The 15,471-nt window shown below is 38.2% G+C and overlaps 1 protein-coding gene across 2 annotated transcripts; it reads left to right on the top strand.

The window, feature by feature from the left end:
• The first annotated feature begins 2,097 nt into the window (after positions 1 to 2,097).
• On the top strand, positions 2,098 to 15,211 carry zfhx2 (zinc finger homeobox 2). 2 transcript variants are annotated; one of them, XM_056450236.1, is made up of 5 exons: positions 2,098 to 2,200; positions 4,786 to 4,944; positions 5,109 to 5,169; positions 7,932 to 11,926; positions 12,704 to 15,211. In XM_056450236.1, exons 1-5 carry the CDS (start codon positions 2,195 to 2,197, stop codon positions 13,076 to 13,078), a joined length of 4,596 nt encoding a protein of 1,531 aa, XP_056306211.1. In that variant the 5' UTR covers positions 2,098 to 2,194; the 3' UTR covers positions 13,079 to 15,211. The 2 variants fall into 2 exon arrangements, with proteins under 2 accessions (XP_056306211.1, XP_056306212.1); XM_056450237.1 differs by lacking the exon at positions 2,098 to 2,200 and adding an exon at positions 2,519 to 2,540.
• Positions 15,212 to 15,471: the final 260 nt, after the last annotated feature.

The raw sequence follows: 15,471 nt of genomic DNA, 5'->3' as shown, positions 1-15,471 counted from the left end.
TTTTTGTTGGCCAAATGTCATATTCACAAAAGCAAGTTTTGTAAGTGTAATTTTTTTTTCTCTGAATTTCAAATTGAAATAAAAATGTATTTTGAGTCTATTGAGGGATCAACAAACTTAAAAGCAATAAGAACAAAGACTTTGATGAAGGACTTGGCACTTGTCTTGGACTAAATGACTGAAAACCCTGGATTGTTGTTGTTTGATTGATGACATTTGTTGTTAATGTTTTTCAAGTATTCAAACAATAAAAAAGTATTTAAAAAAAACTCCTTCCTGACGAAAAAAAATGAAATAAAATAATAATATATAAAGAATGGAGAACTACATATTACGTATTGCATATAATATATGATGTTGTATCAGATGCTTTGCATAACAAGTAACTATGTATATTGTTTTAATGTACATTCATATAATTGATTTTGTATTTGCAAAGCAGAAAAAGCATGCATGCTTACCAGCATTCATATCAAATTACAGAAATTTCCGTTTGCAGTGTAAATAGTTCAGAAATTCATCAAATATTAATGGAATAAAATTAGAATATTAAATAAAATATTGAGCAATGACTTAAAAGAAAAAATACTCAAATGATTGGTACGGGTGTCATCAAAAAAACATATTCAGAAAATGACAATTGGTGTTCATAACAAATTCTTTCATTTTTATGACATCGGTTTTAATTTTGTGCAAAAAACAAACAAACAAACAAACAACGCTCTAAATGTCGACATCCGTTACTTAAACAATAAAACAAAGATACAAAGAAACTTTCAATTTTAAATACAGAGACTGGGAATTCAATTCAGTTCAATTCAATTCAATAATTGCTTTATTGACATGACAAATGTTACAAATGTATTGACAAAGCATTTATAAGGTTTACATTTCAAAAAACATACATATATATTTAAAACATAGTAAAAACAGTAAAAAGTAGTATATAATTATAATATATAGTATAATAATAATATATTGTATAATAATAATAATAATAATTCATTCATTTATTTTATTTTCAGCTTAGTCCCTTTATATAATAATCAGGGATCGCCACAGCGAAATGAACTGCCAACTAATCCAGCATTTGTTTCACACAGCGGATGCCCTTCCAGCTGCAACCCATCACTGGGAATCATCCATACACACTCACCCACACATACAGCCAATTTAGCTTACCCAATTCACCTATACCACATGTTTCTGGACTTATGGGGTAAACCGGACCACCCGGAGGAAACCCACGCGAACATTGGGAGAACATGCAAACTCCACACAGAAATGCCAACTGACCCAGATGGGGCTCAAAAACCAGCAACTTTCTTGCTGTGAGGCGATTGTGCTACCCACTGTGCCACTGTGATGCCCAATAATAATAATAATAATAATAATAATAATAATAATAATAATTATTATTATTATTATTATTATTATTATTATTATTATTATTATTAAATAAAAACACAAATAAATAAATAAATAAATAAATACTATAAATATAAAATAAATAAAGTGATAAATCAGATTAAACTGTGCATTTAACAGACTCGGAATCATCTCTCTCTCTCTCTCTCTCTCTCTCTCTCTCTCTCTCCGTGCATGTTTATCTTAAAAAAATATGTAAAAATGTAAAGAAATTAACTATTCATGACTTTGTAGTGACACATTTGTAGTGATTTAATAACAAGTCAGCTTTTGTACAATAACTTTAATAAGCACATTGCCATTACTGCCAGGAACAACCATTTTTATATATTGCTTTTTTATTTGTCCAATTACATTTATTGTTTGCTTATTGAATATCCACCATAACATAACATTAATAGAATTTATTTATTATTTGTATATTTTAAACATTCCTTTTAAATGCCTTGTTTATTTTTTAAACTTGCACCTTTTTTGACTATTTTTAATCACTTAATTGAGGATACTATAACAACACTGTTCCAACATGCTTTTAGGTGTGTTGAATCATTAAATGAAGCGTTAGTGGGCAGAGAAGCATTCTTGGAGAGAGTGAGCAGTCAGCTTTTGGGGGAGCTGTCGTGTGTTTACTAGAGGAGAGCAATGCGAGAGAGAGGGAGGACGGAGTGAGTGAGTGAGTGAGTGAGCGAGCAAGCGAGGGAGGGAGAGAGAGAGAAAACTTTTCAGTTTTAAAGAGCGAGAGGAAGCGTGAGCTGGAGTCCCAACCATGCAGGTAAAAGCCTTAGCTAATTGCTTTAGAGTTAATTAAACGATGTTGACGAGGAATTGATCAAGAAGTTGCGATCGAGGGCGCGATGCGGATCTGATCGCGTCCCGAGCACGATAGATCATTTGATGCATGGCATTTCACAGCGAATATTTAGTTGCAATTCGAGTGTTAAAATCCAAACTTTTTCTGCCTCGGTCTCTCATTTTGGCCCCGCCACCCCCTTTCGTTGCTCGTTTGTTTGCACGTCGCTCTTTTCGAGCAGCAATGCGCTTCATCCGTCGCTAATTACTGCGTTCTGCAATTATTAAAACACAGTTATGATGCTCAATAACTACAATAAATAGTGAGTGGCGAACTCGGAAGGCGAAACGCTATGTATCGGGGTTGCTTAACGCCGAATGGGGACGGCGAAACGGCTTGTTTTTTAACACATCTGTGGGAAGCGACCCAAATTCATTAATTAAATAGCTTAGTCGATGTAGGCCGCAATTTCCGCTGTGGAGCGGGCGGCGGGCGGGGAATGTCTCAATGCCCGGCCAACAGGCCACAATCAGGGGGGCGAGGAACTAATCAAGCCCGAGGTTTTACATCTGAGAGCCGAAAGCCTATTTACACAATTCAATTAGTGCAGAAAAGCAGAATTGGGATGCATCATCTCGGACGTGCCGATGGCTGTAGTGTTTAATGTACAGTCGCGGATTAAATTCGCTGTCTTTGAGAAGTTTGTGGGCGATGTGAGGCTTGATACGCGATACATAATTAGTTGACCAATTTGTTGAGTGTGTTGTTAGCTGCGTTAGCCATGTGAAGTGCCACGAATGTTTATGAGAAAACGGCTTCTTTTGTTTTAACATCACCCTTTAAGTAAAAAATCGGTCGTTTTGCAACGATCAAAGTTGGAAAAGGGGGTAATTAGGACAGCAGACTGCAGTGCGATGCACTTTAATGGGGTATTTGTCATGATTACGCTGGAGTGAGAGAGCGAGTGTGTGCGTGCATGTATATGTGTGTGTTAGCGAGGCAGGCTAAAGCTCTCCGTTTCCAATTGATTCAACAGCACACGGGTCTTGCTAATTAGGCTGTGGGTTAATTAACGAAATCATCAAGAGTTATGGCGGCCATATGAGCTCGCTGTCGAACGGCGGTGTCCCGCGGCGTATGGGTTCGTCTGCCTTTGACTTTTTGGGAGAAGTTAATAGTACTTGTGTTGAGGATTCAGTGCATGTTTTCAGTCTAGCAGGGAAGCTAATTGGCGTGGCATTGTAGCACTGTTGGCATTTGATGTCTGTTCGTTACTTGACAGTGGCATGCAAAAAGGAAGCTAAACACGGTATATTTTGACTTCTTTTGCGTTATATGTTTAAAATTAAGCGGTTTAGATGTCAGCGAAGATCTTTGTTGTGATATTTATTTGGGTTATTGTTTTGAAGAGACGTTACTGTCATTAACATCCCAGGGGATTTGCGCCCATTATCTGTTATTTACAGCCCGTGTCACTTAATTCACTAAAGGCAACATGTTTTCAGACGCACACTATGATTTTACTCACATCAGCATATTGTAAGACTAGTCAAGGTCAACATTTAGGCCTCCTCTGACGTTTAATAGCCTAGTTATTGCAGAACTGATTAATGGATGCATTATTTTGGGTGTTATCAGTTTTGATTTAACACGGGATTTGAGAAATAAAGTGATTGTCTATTTAACTGCATTATTTAGTATCTGTGTTTGTTGTCTAGCAGTAAGAACAGAACTGAATTAGGTTTGTTGTGTTGCACAAGTGTTGTAAGTGCAGATTGTATGGCCTATATAAAGAAAGAGTCAGACATTGCTAATTTGCTCTATTAGATGAAGGGCATAGTTTGGTGATGCAGTATGTCTCAATGAAGGTTTTTAGTGTGTTCTGGTTCCTAAATGTTTTCTTGCATCAAAGCCAATTAATCAAAATGAGTCTATTTTTGCTATTCTAAAAAGATTAATTTATTTTATGATCTGAAGAGTTGTTTATCTCTAGACATTAATGTGTACACTGTTATGAGTAATGTTTTGCTTCAAATGCAGTATTTTTGTTTTGGTTTCTAAAGATATTACATGAAATAACAATGACAATCCAAATAAAAAAAAATTTTGGTGAGCTAACTAGGAATAGATTGCCCCAAAAATGAATATTTAATTGCCCTTAAGTGGTTTAAAATATTGTAGTTTTTTTTTCTGTTTAACTAAAAAGATCCTATTGTGAAGAATGTTTGAAATCCAGGTGCCTTTGACATCCATGGTAGGAAAAAATATATTGTCATGGCTACTGGTTTCCGTCATTCTACATTATATTTTATGTTCAGCAGAAGAAAGACACTGTTTAAATCAAGTTGAATATGAATACATTATGACAATTTACATTTTGGGTTAAACTATCCCTTGAAAACTAGCTTTGGGTAATGTTTATTTTATGCACTTTTAACTATGCACAGTATGCTGCATGAGACTTGGAAAAAAAGCTCTTAACTATAACAGCTATAACAAACTTATTTTTTTAAAAATTTTTTGTTAGCTTGAGTAATATTTATTTATTTATTTATTTATTGTTTCAGGAGGAGCCAGAAGAAACACTGGGAGGTGCCAGTAACAAGGGCTCGATGTGGTTATGCCCATTATGCCAAGAAAGTCATCCAGACCGTGAGAATCTCTCTCATCACCTTTCGGACAAACACAGTGTCCTCCCAGCCTGCCTTGATAAGTTACTGACTATTGTGAGTATATTTTCAAAGTCAGAGTCCTTATTTTGCATGTAGTTTTATGTACATTTTGATTGTGCAGCCTCTATACATTAAGGAAAGTAATGGCATTGTTTGCATCTTGACAGTTGCAAACCTAGACCATGCATTTAAGTAAGTTGTTTTCCTCATTTCATAAGGCTGCTCCTAAACGCCCTTCCATTGCTGAAGATGAAGACTCCAAATCCCCAAATCATACAGGTGAGTTTTGATTATCTACAGCAGTGCACACATTTTTTATCACCGCAAACTGGTCAATGCTTGAAAATTGTAGGAGTAGGTGTACGTAGATTGCTAGGCGACCATCAACCGTTTTCTCAGAGGATGACAAAAAAAAGTTTGGGTGTTCTGTGTTTGTCTGATACAATTGGTCTACTGAAATGTGTATAATCTATACAAAGTATGAAGTTGATTGGACAGTTTTTGTCACATGACTCGCAGTGTGCTTGCGGCATTCTGAAAAGTTAAAATGTTTTTGGCTGGGTGCGCCTGTAAGACGCAATATCCGCGCAAGCCATGTGTCTCCATTGGAAATAATGAACTTGCATGCGGAAAAGACATGTGTGAACGGCCCCTATGGCCTCCGTCATTTGCGATGTACAGCAGTTGATTTTCTTGGACAGACATGCTGGATTCACATTATTTGTCGACAAATGGGTTGCGGATCCATTCCTTGGCAGTTTGTTTACTGGGTCTTTTCACCTTTGGAAGAAAACTTTCCCAAGATGTGTTTCTTACTCATTCTGAGTTGTGGGTTAAATTTTGGGACGAGATGTAACCGAGAGAATACTTTTTTAAATAAAAGATTTTTAAAATAAAAGATCATTCAGACTCTAATAAAAAATAAATCGGAAATAATGGTTTGTGTGGACCGGCACAAATTGATCTGCGGACCGGTACCGGCCCGGGGGCTGGGGGGGACCACTGATCTACAGTACGTCACTGATTCTCAGTCCAGGTTGTGGAGTAGTCCTAGCTTCGCACATTATAAATTTATCCCTAATGGTACATTTCCACTACATAATCAAATCTGCATTCAGTGCAGCTGGCAACGCTACTGCTTTGAAGCATGTCATATTAAAGGCTGAGCATGCCTGTTACTCAGGTGGAGATGAACAGCATGTTCACACGTTTATCACACATGCAAGAAATGATCAATGCATGCATGATTCAAGATGTTTGTGTAAACTGAAAGTGTGAAAGGAATACAATCTCAGAGTAGCCTTCATGTAAGTGATTTCAGCTCAGTAATCCACTTCCACAAACACTCTGAAACATACGTCAACATCTTGCCTTGCCTACTTCTCACAGTGATTGGTTGCCATCTGGCATTTTTCACTTGACATTTGCATAGTCAAGAAATGCCAGACCTTTCTGATGTTCTTGACTGCTCTCAACGTTTTCTCTATGCCACTTTCAATCCCATAATGCATTACGTGGGTGTTTGCGCTCAACTTTCATATGTATGAACTTAAAACGCTCGCTACGCTGTGCTCCCAGCATGCCAGTGGAAATGCACAGAAATAGAAAATACCAGATTCAGTTCATTGTTTAAATTGATGTTAATTGAATGGAGGCATCACTATGCTGAATTAACTACTTTTGTTGAAAAAATATTTTAGGATTCAGCGGTACGTTGGCTAATCTTTGGCTAATAAATTTTTCCTTAAACTCCTAGGACTTGAGTGTCTACATACGTGGACAGCACATTTTAGCTCTCAGGTGGCTATTTAAAATACTTTGAATGTTTTATGTTTTGTTACAGACAAACAGTGTCATCCTGCAATGTCCCAAACCCTATTTTTAACTGTCCAAAAAGGGAAAAGAATGTTGTTTTTACTCTCTGATAGTCACAGCAAGTTAAAAAAAATTCTATGTTAAATATGCATTTAAAAAAAATTGTTTTATGTAAATTTGGATCGTGAGACCACATATATGGACATATTTTTTCTCTAAAAGTACATCATATCAAAAGATGATACTTTTTTAAATAGATTTTTATTCTAATTAGGTTCCAAAAAGCCCAAATAGCAAAGAGAAATAAAAAATGCATGTAAAAAAAAACACATTGTGCCTTAAAAGGTTAAACATTACTATGTTGATTGATCAATTTTTAGAAATTACATTAGTGAAAAATGTTTCTAATAAAGACTGCACAGATAGCGACCAGTGGAATACAGCATGTTGCACTTCTCATGCATTTCTGTAGTTTCTGCAAACTCCTTAGGGCTATTTCACCCAAAAATGAAAATGTATTCACTATTTACTCGCCTTTCACTTGTTCCAAACCTGTTTCTTTTTTTTCTGTTGAACACTAAAGATATTTTGAAGAAAGCTGAAAATCTAAAACCACCGACATCCATAGAAGGAAACACAAAAACAGGGAGGTAAATTATTACAGGTTTTCAGCTTTCTTTAAAATATTTTATCTTGTGTTCAACAAAAGAAACTTAAACAAGTTTGTAACCAGCAAAGCGAGAGTAAAAATGATAATTTTCCGTTTTATGTGAAAAGTCAGTGGACATCAAGGCTGTAATGTTTGTTATGAAAGGTGCTCATGATCCAAGCTAGTGTTTCTTTTTCTCCAATGGTTGAGCTTCAGACCTTCAGAGATTGAATTGTAGTGAATTATTTACTCTTTACTATTAGTTTTTAAGTCAGGATTTAATTTAGATACATAATCTGAGTGATTTTAAACCTGGTCTATAATTACATTTGTATACTTTTAATTGTAATTTACCTACAGAAATGGATTATATTTATATGCCTGTACATTTTGAATGACTGAATGTGTTTAATAATAAATCTTAAGGTGGTTTAATAACTTATTTTTTTCACAAAGCAATTTAGAAAACTGCTGTAATTGCATTAAAATGTTGCATTAAAAAAAAAAAAAAAAAAAAAAAAACATAAGCATCTTTAAAGACAAACTAATATTTGATTTTTATTTCTCAATTTATCAGATGACACATCTCAGCTGAATTCAGAGAACAGAAATTCCCCCACACTGGCTTTCCAAAATGAGAATGAATCTACAGATGCAGGTGACAAATGTGGTTCTTCTGAGGAAAAAGAGCTGGATGAAGAAATTGAGGGGGGGAGAAATGAGGAAATTGACATGGGGGACCTGGAGTCAGATCAGGACAATGGGGAGCAAACTATAAAAACTTCAGATGCATCTGTAAGCAATGGCAGATCTGTCTGCAAAAACAGCGTAGCTTCTGAATGTGATAACCGTCCATTCAAGTGTAATGCATGTTTGGAGTCATTTCCAACTAGAACGGCTTTGAGTGTGCATTATAATTCAACCACCCATATTCAGAGAATGAGAACCGGGACGGTAAAAGACAGTGATTCAATCCCTTTCCTGTCTCGACCTTACGTCTCCACCAAACCATACCAGTGTGCCGTCTGTCGTGTCTCCTACAATCATGCCATTACCCTGGAAAGTCATTTAAAATCTGTGTTGCACCAGAGTCGCAGCAGGAGTGCTGGGAATGCTACTCCTAGTTCCACTGCAAATACAGGAACTGGAACCGTGGGTACCAGCTTGGCTGCAACCACTGTTGGATGCACCGCACAGTTAGTTACCTCCACCAGCAACTGTGTCACCCAAGCAAACACGACTGCAACAGCAGTAACTACCAAAGATGGAGAGCAGGTGCAGCCTCAGTTAGCTCCCTCATTACTTTCTTCTCCAGTGGCCTCTGCACAAGCAATGTCTGCGATTCTCACTCTTCTGACTTCCAGCCCAAATTCTCTCCCACACTCCATTCTTCCTCCTCTATTCACAACTGGAACATCTGCAACTCCAGGGGCAGCTACCCCACAGCTTATACCCCAGCCTCAGATGCTCATGCCTCTGGTGTTGAATGGGCAAATCCAGGGCCAGAATCAAGATTCTCCAAAGCAACTTTTGCAGCAGGCAGTGCCAGTTCTTGGTCTCAGTGCGGCACAACAGGCTCTCTTGGCTCAAAGACTCAGTGGCTTACAAAGTCAGTGGGCTGCATTTGGCCTCCCTACCACTAAAATGAGTTTAGAGGAGGCCACCAAGATGGCAGAAAAGAGTAAAGACATGGGAGTACAATCCATAAAAGTTGAGCCTTGCGATCAGCTAATGTCACTAAGATCTGAAGAGGACTGGAAAATTGACGGGGTAAAAAAAGATTTGTGTTTTAAAAGTGAGAATACACAATTGCAAAGTGAGAACATGATGGGCGATGGCACAACTGATGAAAAAGAGCATGAAGAGAATGAAATGGATGTCGAAGGAAATTATGAAAATTTGTGTGAGGGGGAAGATGCAAACTCTAAAGTAACTAAATCGTTAGTTACCCCAATTTTTCAGCATAGTAGTCCATTGTCATGTGTTTTAGATCCTAATCAAAGTCTCAGACATTCACACAACATTAACAGCTCTGGCACTGCTAACTGTACCTTTCGTAACACTAATTTTGCCTTACGATTTGCAGGCCACAGAAGTGCTAAAGATCATTTACTCTTGTCTTCGGGACGACCTGTGCTCACTGAGTTTCAGTCTCAGGTTCTTTGGGCGTTCTTAGAGTCTCGAGATGATGCTGAAACATCTAGTCCTCAGCGGGAAGACTGCGAAGCCCTAGGCAGGGAGGTAGGGCTAAGTGGAGAAGAGGTACGAAAGTGGTTTTTAGATGCCTGGCAATCCAAAGATAGGGACAGATTAGACTCCTTCCATGATGAAAGAGACTTAAGTATGGAGGAAGAAGAAGGTAATTTAATGATAGATGAGAGTGAAGATGGACACAGCCCATCAGCAACAGGTAGTCATGCCATTGACCTATCAGGTAGTGGGGAGAGACACAGGATTGGTAAGGGAAGTCCAAGAGAATTGTTGCTGACTTCTGACTCTGAAAATGAAGAGTTCTACACATCAGTTATTGTGACTGATGAAGAAAGTCAGAGCAGCTCTATGAGAGAAGAGTCAGGTAGCCCAATCAAACAGTCTTCACAGGTAGAGCCAACTGCTGAAAGGTCAAGTGGTGGTGGAAAGGTTCTTCGCTCTACAACAGTCTTCCTCTCAGATGCAGAGGACGAATATGATGATGAACAGAGTGTGAAAAAGAAAAGGAGAAAAAGTGAGATTGCCAAGGAAGAGGTGGAGATCAAGCAGGAGAAGCAAGATTTAGATCTTGATCTGCAGTTAGAGGCACAAGCAGACCCACCTACCCCTCTTTCAATCACAGTCGATCAACAGGGTGTTCCAGCTAGCATCTTGCAGTCACTGCCCATTTCCTTGTCGTTAGCTCCACTTTCTACCCAGTTATACAGTCCATATGTACTGTCACTTCCTTCATCAGTTATTGGGGTTGGAGTTTCTGAAGGAGATCGGGCTAAAATAGCCTTTTCAAACGCTCATACAGTTACTCGACCAGTATCAGCACTTTCAGACCCTCTTAATGCACCTTCAACCACACACTCGTTCTTATCCAATGGTAATGATTGTGAGTCTGCTTTAGACCTGAGCATGGGGAAAAACCACAGCTCTACAATATCATCTGTCTCCACCGCTAACAGGAACTCTATACAGAAAAGTCATTTGCTTGATGGTCTGGGATTAAGACCAACCACCGTTGGTGTTCCTACAGATGGAGGTCTCATTGTTGTTCAGGTGAAGCCAGATGCTGCCATAGCTATCCCATCTTCCGCTAACAGTACTTTAACAAATCGCAATAATTTGGCTAAGACTAGCACTGTGTACATGAGGGCAGCAGAAAAAGTTAACACATCACTCATCGAAAGGGAAAAAGAGAAGGAACGAGAAAAAGAGCTGGATCAAAAGAGGCCAAAAGTCAGAAGGTTCAGGGACATGAGACGCTCCCGGACCATCATCCATGCTGACCAACTTGATATTCTCTATGGATGTTATTTCAAAGATCCAAACCCAGGAAAACATGAATTTGAACAAATATCTGAGTGGGTGAACCTTCCAAAGAAAGTGGTTCAAATCTGGTTCCAGAATATGCGGGCTAGGGAGCGAAAGGGAGAGGTCCGTTTTATTAGTGATGGCACTTTGGCAGCTGTTGGAAAACCACTAATCAAGTTCACCTGGCCACTCTCAAAGCCAATATTTTCAACCCCTCCTAAATCCAACCCCAGTCCCTCTACTGGCTGGACCTCTGCAAAACCTCAAACTGGAAATATTCTTCCAAAGATTGAGAAGTTGAAAGAGGTCAAGGAACCCCTGAAAGCTCCCCCTCAAGGTCCAAGTAGACCAAATCAGACTACTTCATTCACTGTGGTGTCTACGAGTCCATTAATTCAAAAGATCAAAACAGAAGTAGCTCCCATTACAATGGTTAAAATAGCCCCTAAGACAGTGGCTACCCCAGTTGCAGTTCCTTTGCTTGTCAGTGGAATTCCTACATCTCGATCTGCTCCAAAAAGGAAGGTTGAAGAGGTACAAGCAGAGTCTGAACATACTGATGAAGAGGATGACCATTACCAGGGAGGGCTCGAGTCTGGAGCTACAAACCTTATGGTGCCAAAATTGACCACTACGCCAATTATCAAGCCTGCTGCCTTGGCTTCTCAGAAACAAAATGGGCTCAAATATTGGCCTCAGAAAGGTCCATTCAAAATAAACACCCTCTCAAGAGAACAGTTAGGCCTCAGCTCACAGCGGCCTACACCCACTACCACCCCCACTACGCCATCCCCTCTAACGGTTACGGCATCCCCTAGTCAAAGCCAAAAAGAAATAAGTTACATGCAGCAGAACTCCACCCCAAGACGACCTCGAACCCACCTAACCAGTCTTCAGCTGTCCATCCTGCAGTCCTGCTATGAGACGTGTGCTCATCCTAATGCATTGGAGTGTGAGGCAGTTGGAACAGAGCTTGGGCTTCCACTAAAGGTTGTGCAGATATGGTTCCAAAATACTCGTGCCAAGGAGAAACGCTGGAGGCTACAGCAAGAGAAAATGGTAAGGACATTTTGTTGTAATATTGTAAAGTTGCTCTGTTTTTATCTCCGATTTCATGTCTGAAGTTTTAATTTTAGTGTTTTATTAAAGTGATTCTGGTGTTTAATTGGGGTAGGAGCTAAACTCTGTAGGGCAGTGATCTTACATATGAACAACTATATATGTTGTGCAGAAGACAAAATGAGGTAAAATAATTACAAATAAAATTAATTTAACGTTGCAAAAAAATACTTTTTCTTATTTGGAAAAAAACTATTTTAAGAACAGGAGTTGCTTGGTGTACACTGTAGTTGATACCGCTTAAATGAAAATCCGGAAATAAAATTTGTAATTTTCTTACCGCTCTGCAATTTCAAACCTGTGTGCCTTCCATGTTCATTTGTCTCCATTTACATTCTTCCACACAAAAGGAGATAATTTAATCTGGTTGGGTAAATTCAATACACTGCCAGTGCATTGTCAATTCAACATGTAATAAAGTACCTAAATGTATCAGCAAACAAGTACAATTGACTCATTGAACGTTTTTTAAGTGCTCTGCTCAACCGTAAAGTCGTAAAATCATAGCAGCTGTAATAGCAAGACCATTTTAGATGAATGCCTGGAATCAGGTGAACATTTCCGCCACCTCCTGGAAGGCTGGGTGGTTTACTTGAAACCAGTAGCAACTGTTAGGATATTACAAATAGAATGACTCCCTTTTCAATTACATTGCTTAAATTTTTGCACTTTCTTTAATGGAATGAAACTGATCTCTCTCCTTACCTTTCCACTCAGTCTCCTAATCCCACTGACCCTTCTAAGAAGATCGATGTCAGCTCTGGTAGCTACCTACAGTACAATGCTCTTCGAGCCAACCGTCCCATCCTGCCCAAACCTGTACAGCTGACAGTTGTGGATCCCGCTCCATCATACAACATCGGTCAGACAGCAGTCCGTGAGACTCTGATAGGCAAGTGCGATGCCTGTGGAGCTGAATTTGAATCCAGGGCCGCAGCACGTGATCATGTCTTCTCGGCTAGACATCTTGCCACTCTGAGAACCACTAACTTTGGTCTACAAGCATCAATGGTCAGCAATGGATCTGGTACGGGGTCTGTCGGTGTTATCAGCCAGTCCTCTACTCCATCACCAGCTAGCAGCTCCAGCTAAAACAATAAAGTTAAGCTGGTGTACTCTGCGGACCCACCAGACTTGTTGGCTTTCAATAGACAGAAGATGGGTGCTGGTGTTTTAAGCTAATCTTCTCCTGAGGCTCGAAAATCGGAGTGGCCCAGATGACTCTGGCCATCTTTGCCCTCTCTCCTTGGATATCAGCGAGACATTCTTATTATACAGAGTCTTTGCTTACAGGGCTCCTTTTAATGACCTATTGCCACAGCATCATTTTACTATGAATAATCTACTGAAATGATAATCATGGACATGCTAATGCTTGTGTGATTATGGTCCGTCTTTCACGATTTCATCTCGGTTTAGACTCTTATTAAGTTGAGTAATATTCTACTCACATTTACACAAAACACTTTGTTTAATTGGGAGAATCTATGGTAATGAAGCACCCAAAAACTCAACCAAAGTGCTCTGGGTTGTCAATTATGTTTGTGGTACTGATTTATCCTGTTTTAAAGCCTATATAGAAGAGTCGTTTCTAAGCTGATTTATCTCCATTTGTCTTGTTAATTCAAAGAAATTTATTCTGTAAAGAGAGGTTTTCCTTCTGGCTCAGTTGACACAAATGTCTAGACTATGCTAACAGTTGATGGCAATGAAATGGAAAGGCAGAAATAGTGCGCAGTCTGGATTATGGAGAGTTTGGGAGAGTTTTTTTGGATTCAGATGCATTAAATAAGGATGATTTTTAAGCAACCATCATGACAATCCTATAGCCATCAGCTGAGCTCTCGTTGAAAGATGTCAGATGGTCATCAAACAGCACTTTGACCCTTTTTAAATCTCAAACTTTTTTTTTTTTAAGGTTTTCGTGTTCCGCAAAATAAAGTTTTGTTGTATGGTGAAATCTTACTGTATGTCAAACTATAATGAAGTATTAATCAGCTTTTAATGTTATTTTTAAAGGGTTTGCATTGCACATCGTTAAACACAGACAAAAAATGGATCAGACCCAGCCGCTGTGCACGAAGCCAAAGTCAAGTCTGTACTTAACACAATTTTATATGGATTTGTGGGAACATCGAAATTATATTCCTTTTACCCTCTGGATAAACTGTTTGGTTTGAATTTTTAGGGACTAACTCCAGCTTATCTTTATGAACGAAACACAAAAGTCATTTATTTATGCTAAAAGCATTTTTGAGTTATGGGAGAGAGTTGTCATTTTTTTTTTTTTTTCTTGTTCTTTCATGGAGCATTTTGTGTTGCAACATAATATTTTCCTTACAAACCACCTGGAGAGAAGACAGGGTGTTTTAGTGGACCGGGAAACTTTTCATCAGGGCAACAGGAGGTGCAATTTGAAGGACGTGAAATACTAAAGACGATTTTTCCTTTTTGGTTTATTTTGTATATTATTATTATTGATACTATTAATACTTTAACAAAATGCAAAACTAAAAAAGATTTTTTAATGAACTATATTAAGAAAATGATATTCCAAAGTTATTCTTTCTCTTGCTTTGTCTCAGTAAAGAAACCAAATAGCAATCTTGATTGGAAGTGTTCATAATGCAAGCCGCAAAGGAGCTCCCATGCCTTGGCACTTTGAGCTTGTCCGGGGTTTAAGCATGAGCTACAGATAAATGCATTTCAGACAACTCAACTTGGAACACTTGAAGTTCATTGAAACGTTTCAGTTTTTTTTTTCACGATATCCCAGCAAATGCAAGGTGTTTTTTTTTTGTTAAACTTAGTGTCGAGTTGTAGCTCATATGAACTGAAAATGGACTGGGTTGTTTGTAGTGCAGTGCTGCAGGACGTGGGATCACACAGTGTTGCACTGTTCAGAGTATATTGGTAGAGTATGGAGAAATGCTTTTATATTATCTTTTCACTTTTCCATTGACACTTGATTATCACTTGTTATAACTGTACTACTTACTATTTTTCAGTACTTTCATCACTTTTGATTATTATTGATTCATAACCGTTTTGATGGCATCTCAGACTTAAGAGATGTCATTGATATGAATATTGAACAATAATGGTGGCAGTCTTGTTATGAAATTAGATTATTGATTAAGCTTGTTTTCCCCTCACTTGTACCTTCATTTTGTGTTGGTTCTCCTTTTTTCTTATGCAGAAAACAAATAAACTGAAGTTCATGTATTGAAGTTTCTTGTTATGCGAGTTACACATATGCGGGTATATTTGCAATTTATGTTGCAGTAGTGTATTGTCAATACTGTTTAATGACTATTATGCACAGAGTTACATGAGAAATTATAGTAGAACATCTTGCATCACCGACCACTGCTTTAGTTTTATTGATGTGCTGGTATAGTACTTATAGATATATTAGAAGTACTTATCAGATATATTAATATCTGTGCCATATAATGGTAAGATAATATGCACAGTTTAAGTGG

The sequence above is a fragment of the Danio aesculapii genome, chromosome 24 (genome assembly GCF_903798145.1).
Source record: "Danio aesculapii chromosome 24, fDanAes4.1, whole genome shotgun sequence".
Lineage (NCBI taxonomy): Eukaryota > Metazoa > Chordata > Actinopteri > Cypriniformes > Danionidae > Danio > Danio aesculapii.
This window is presented reverse-complemented; position numbering and strand designations above follow the sequence as displayed.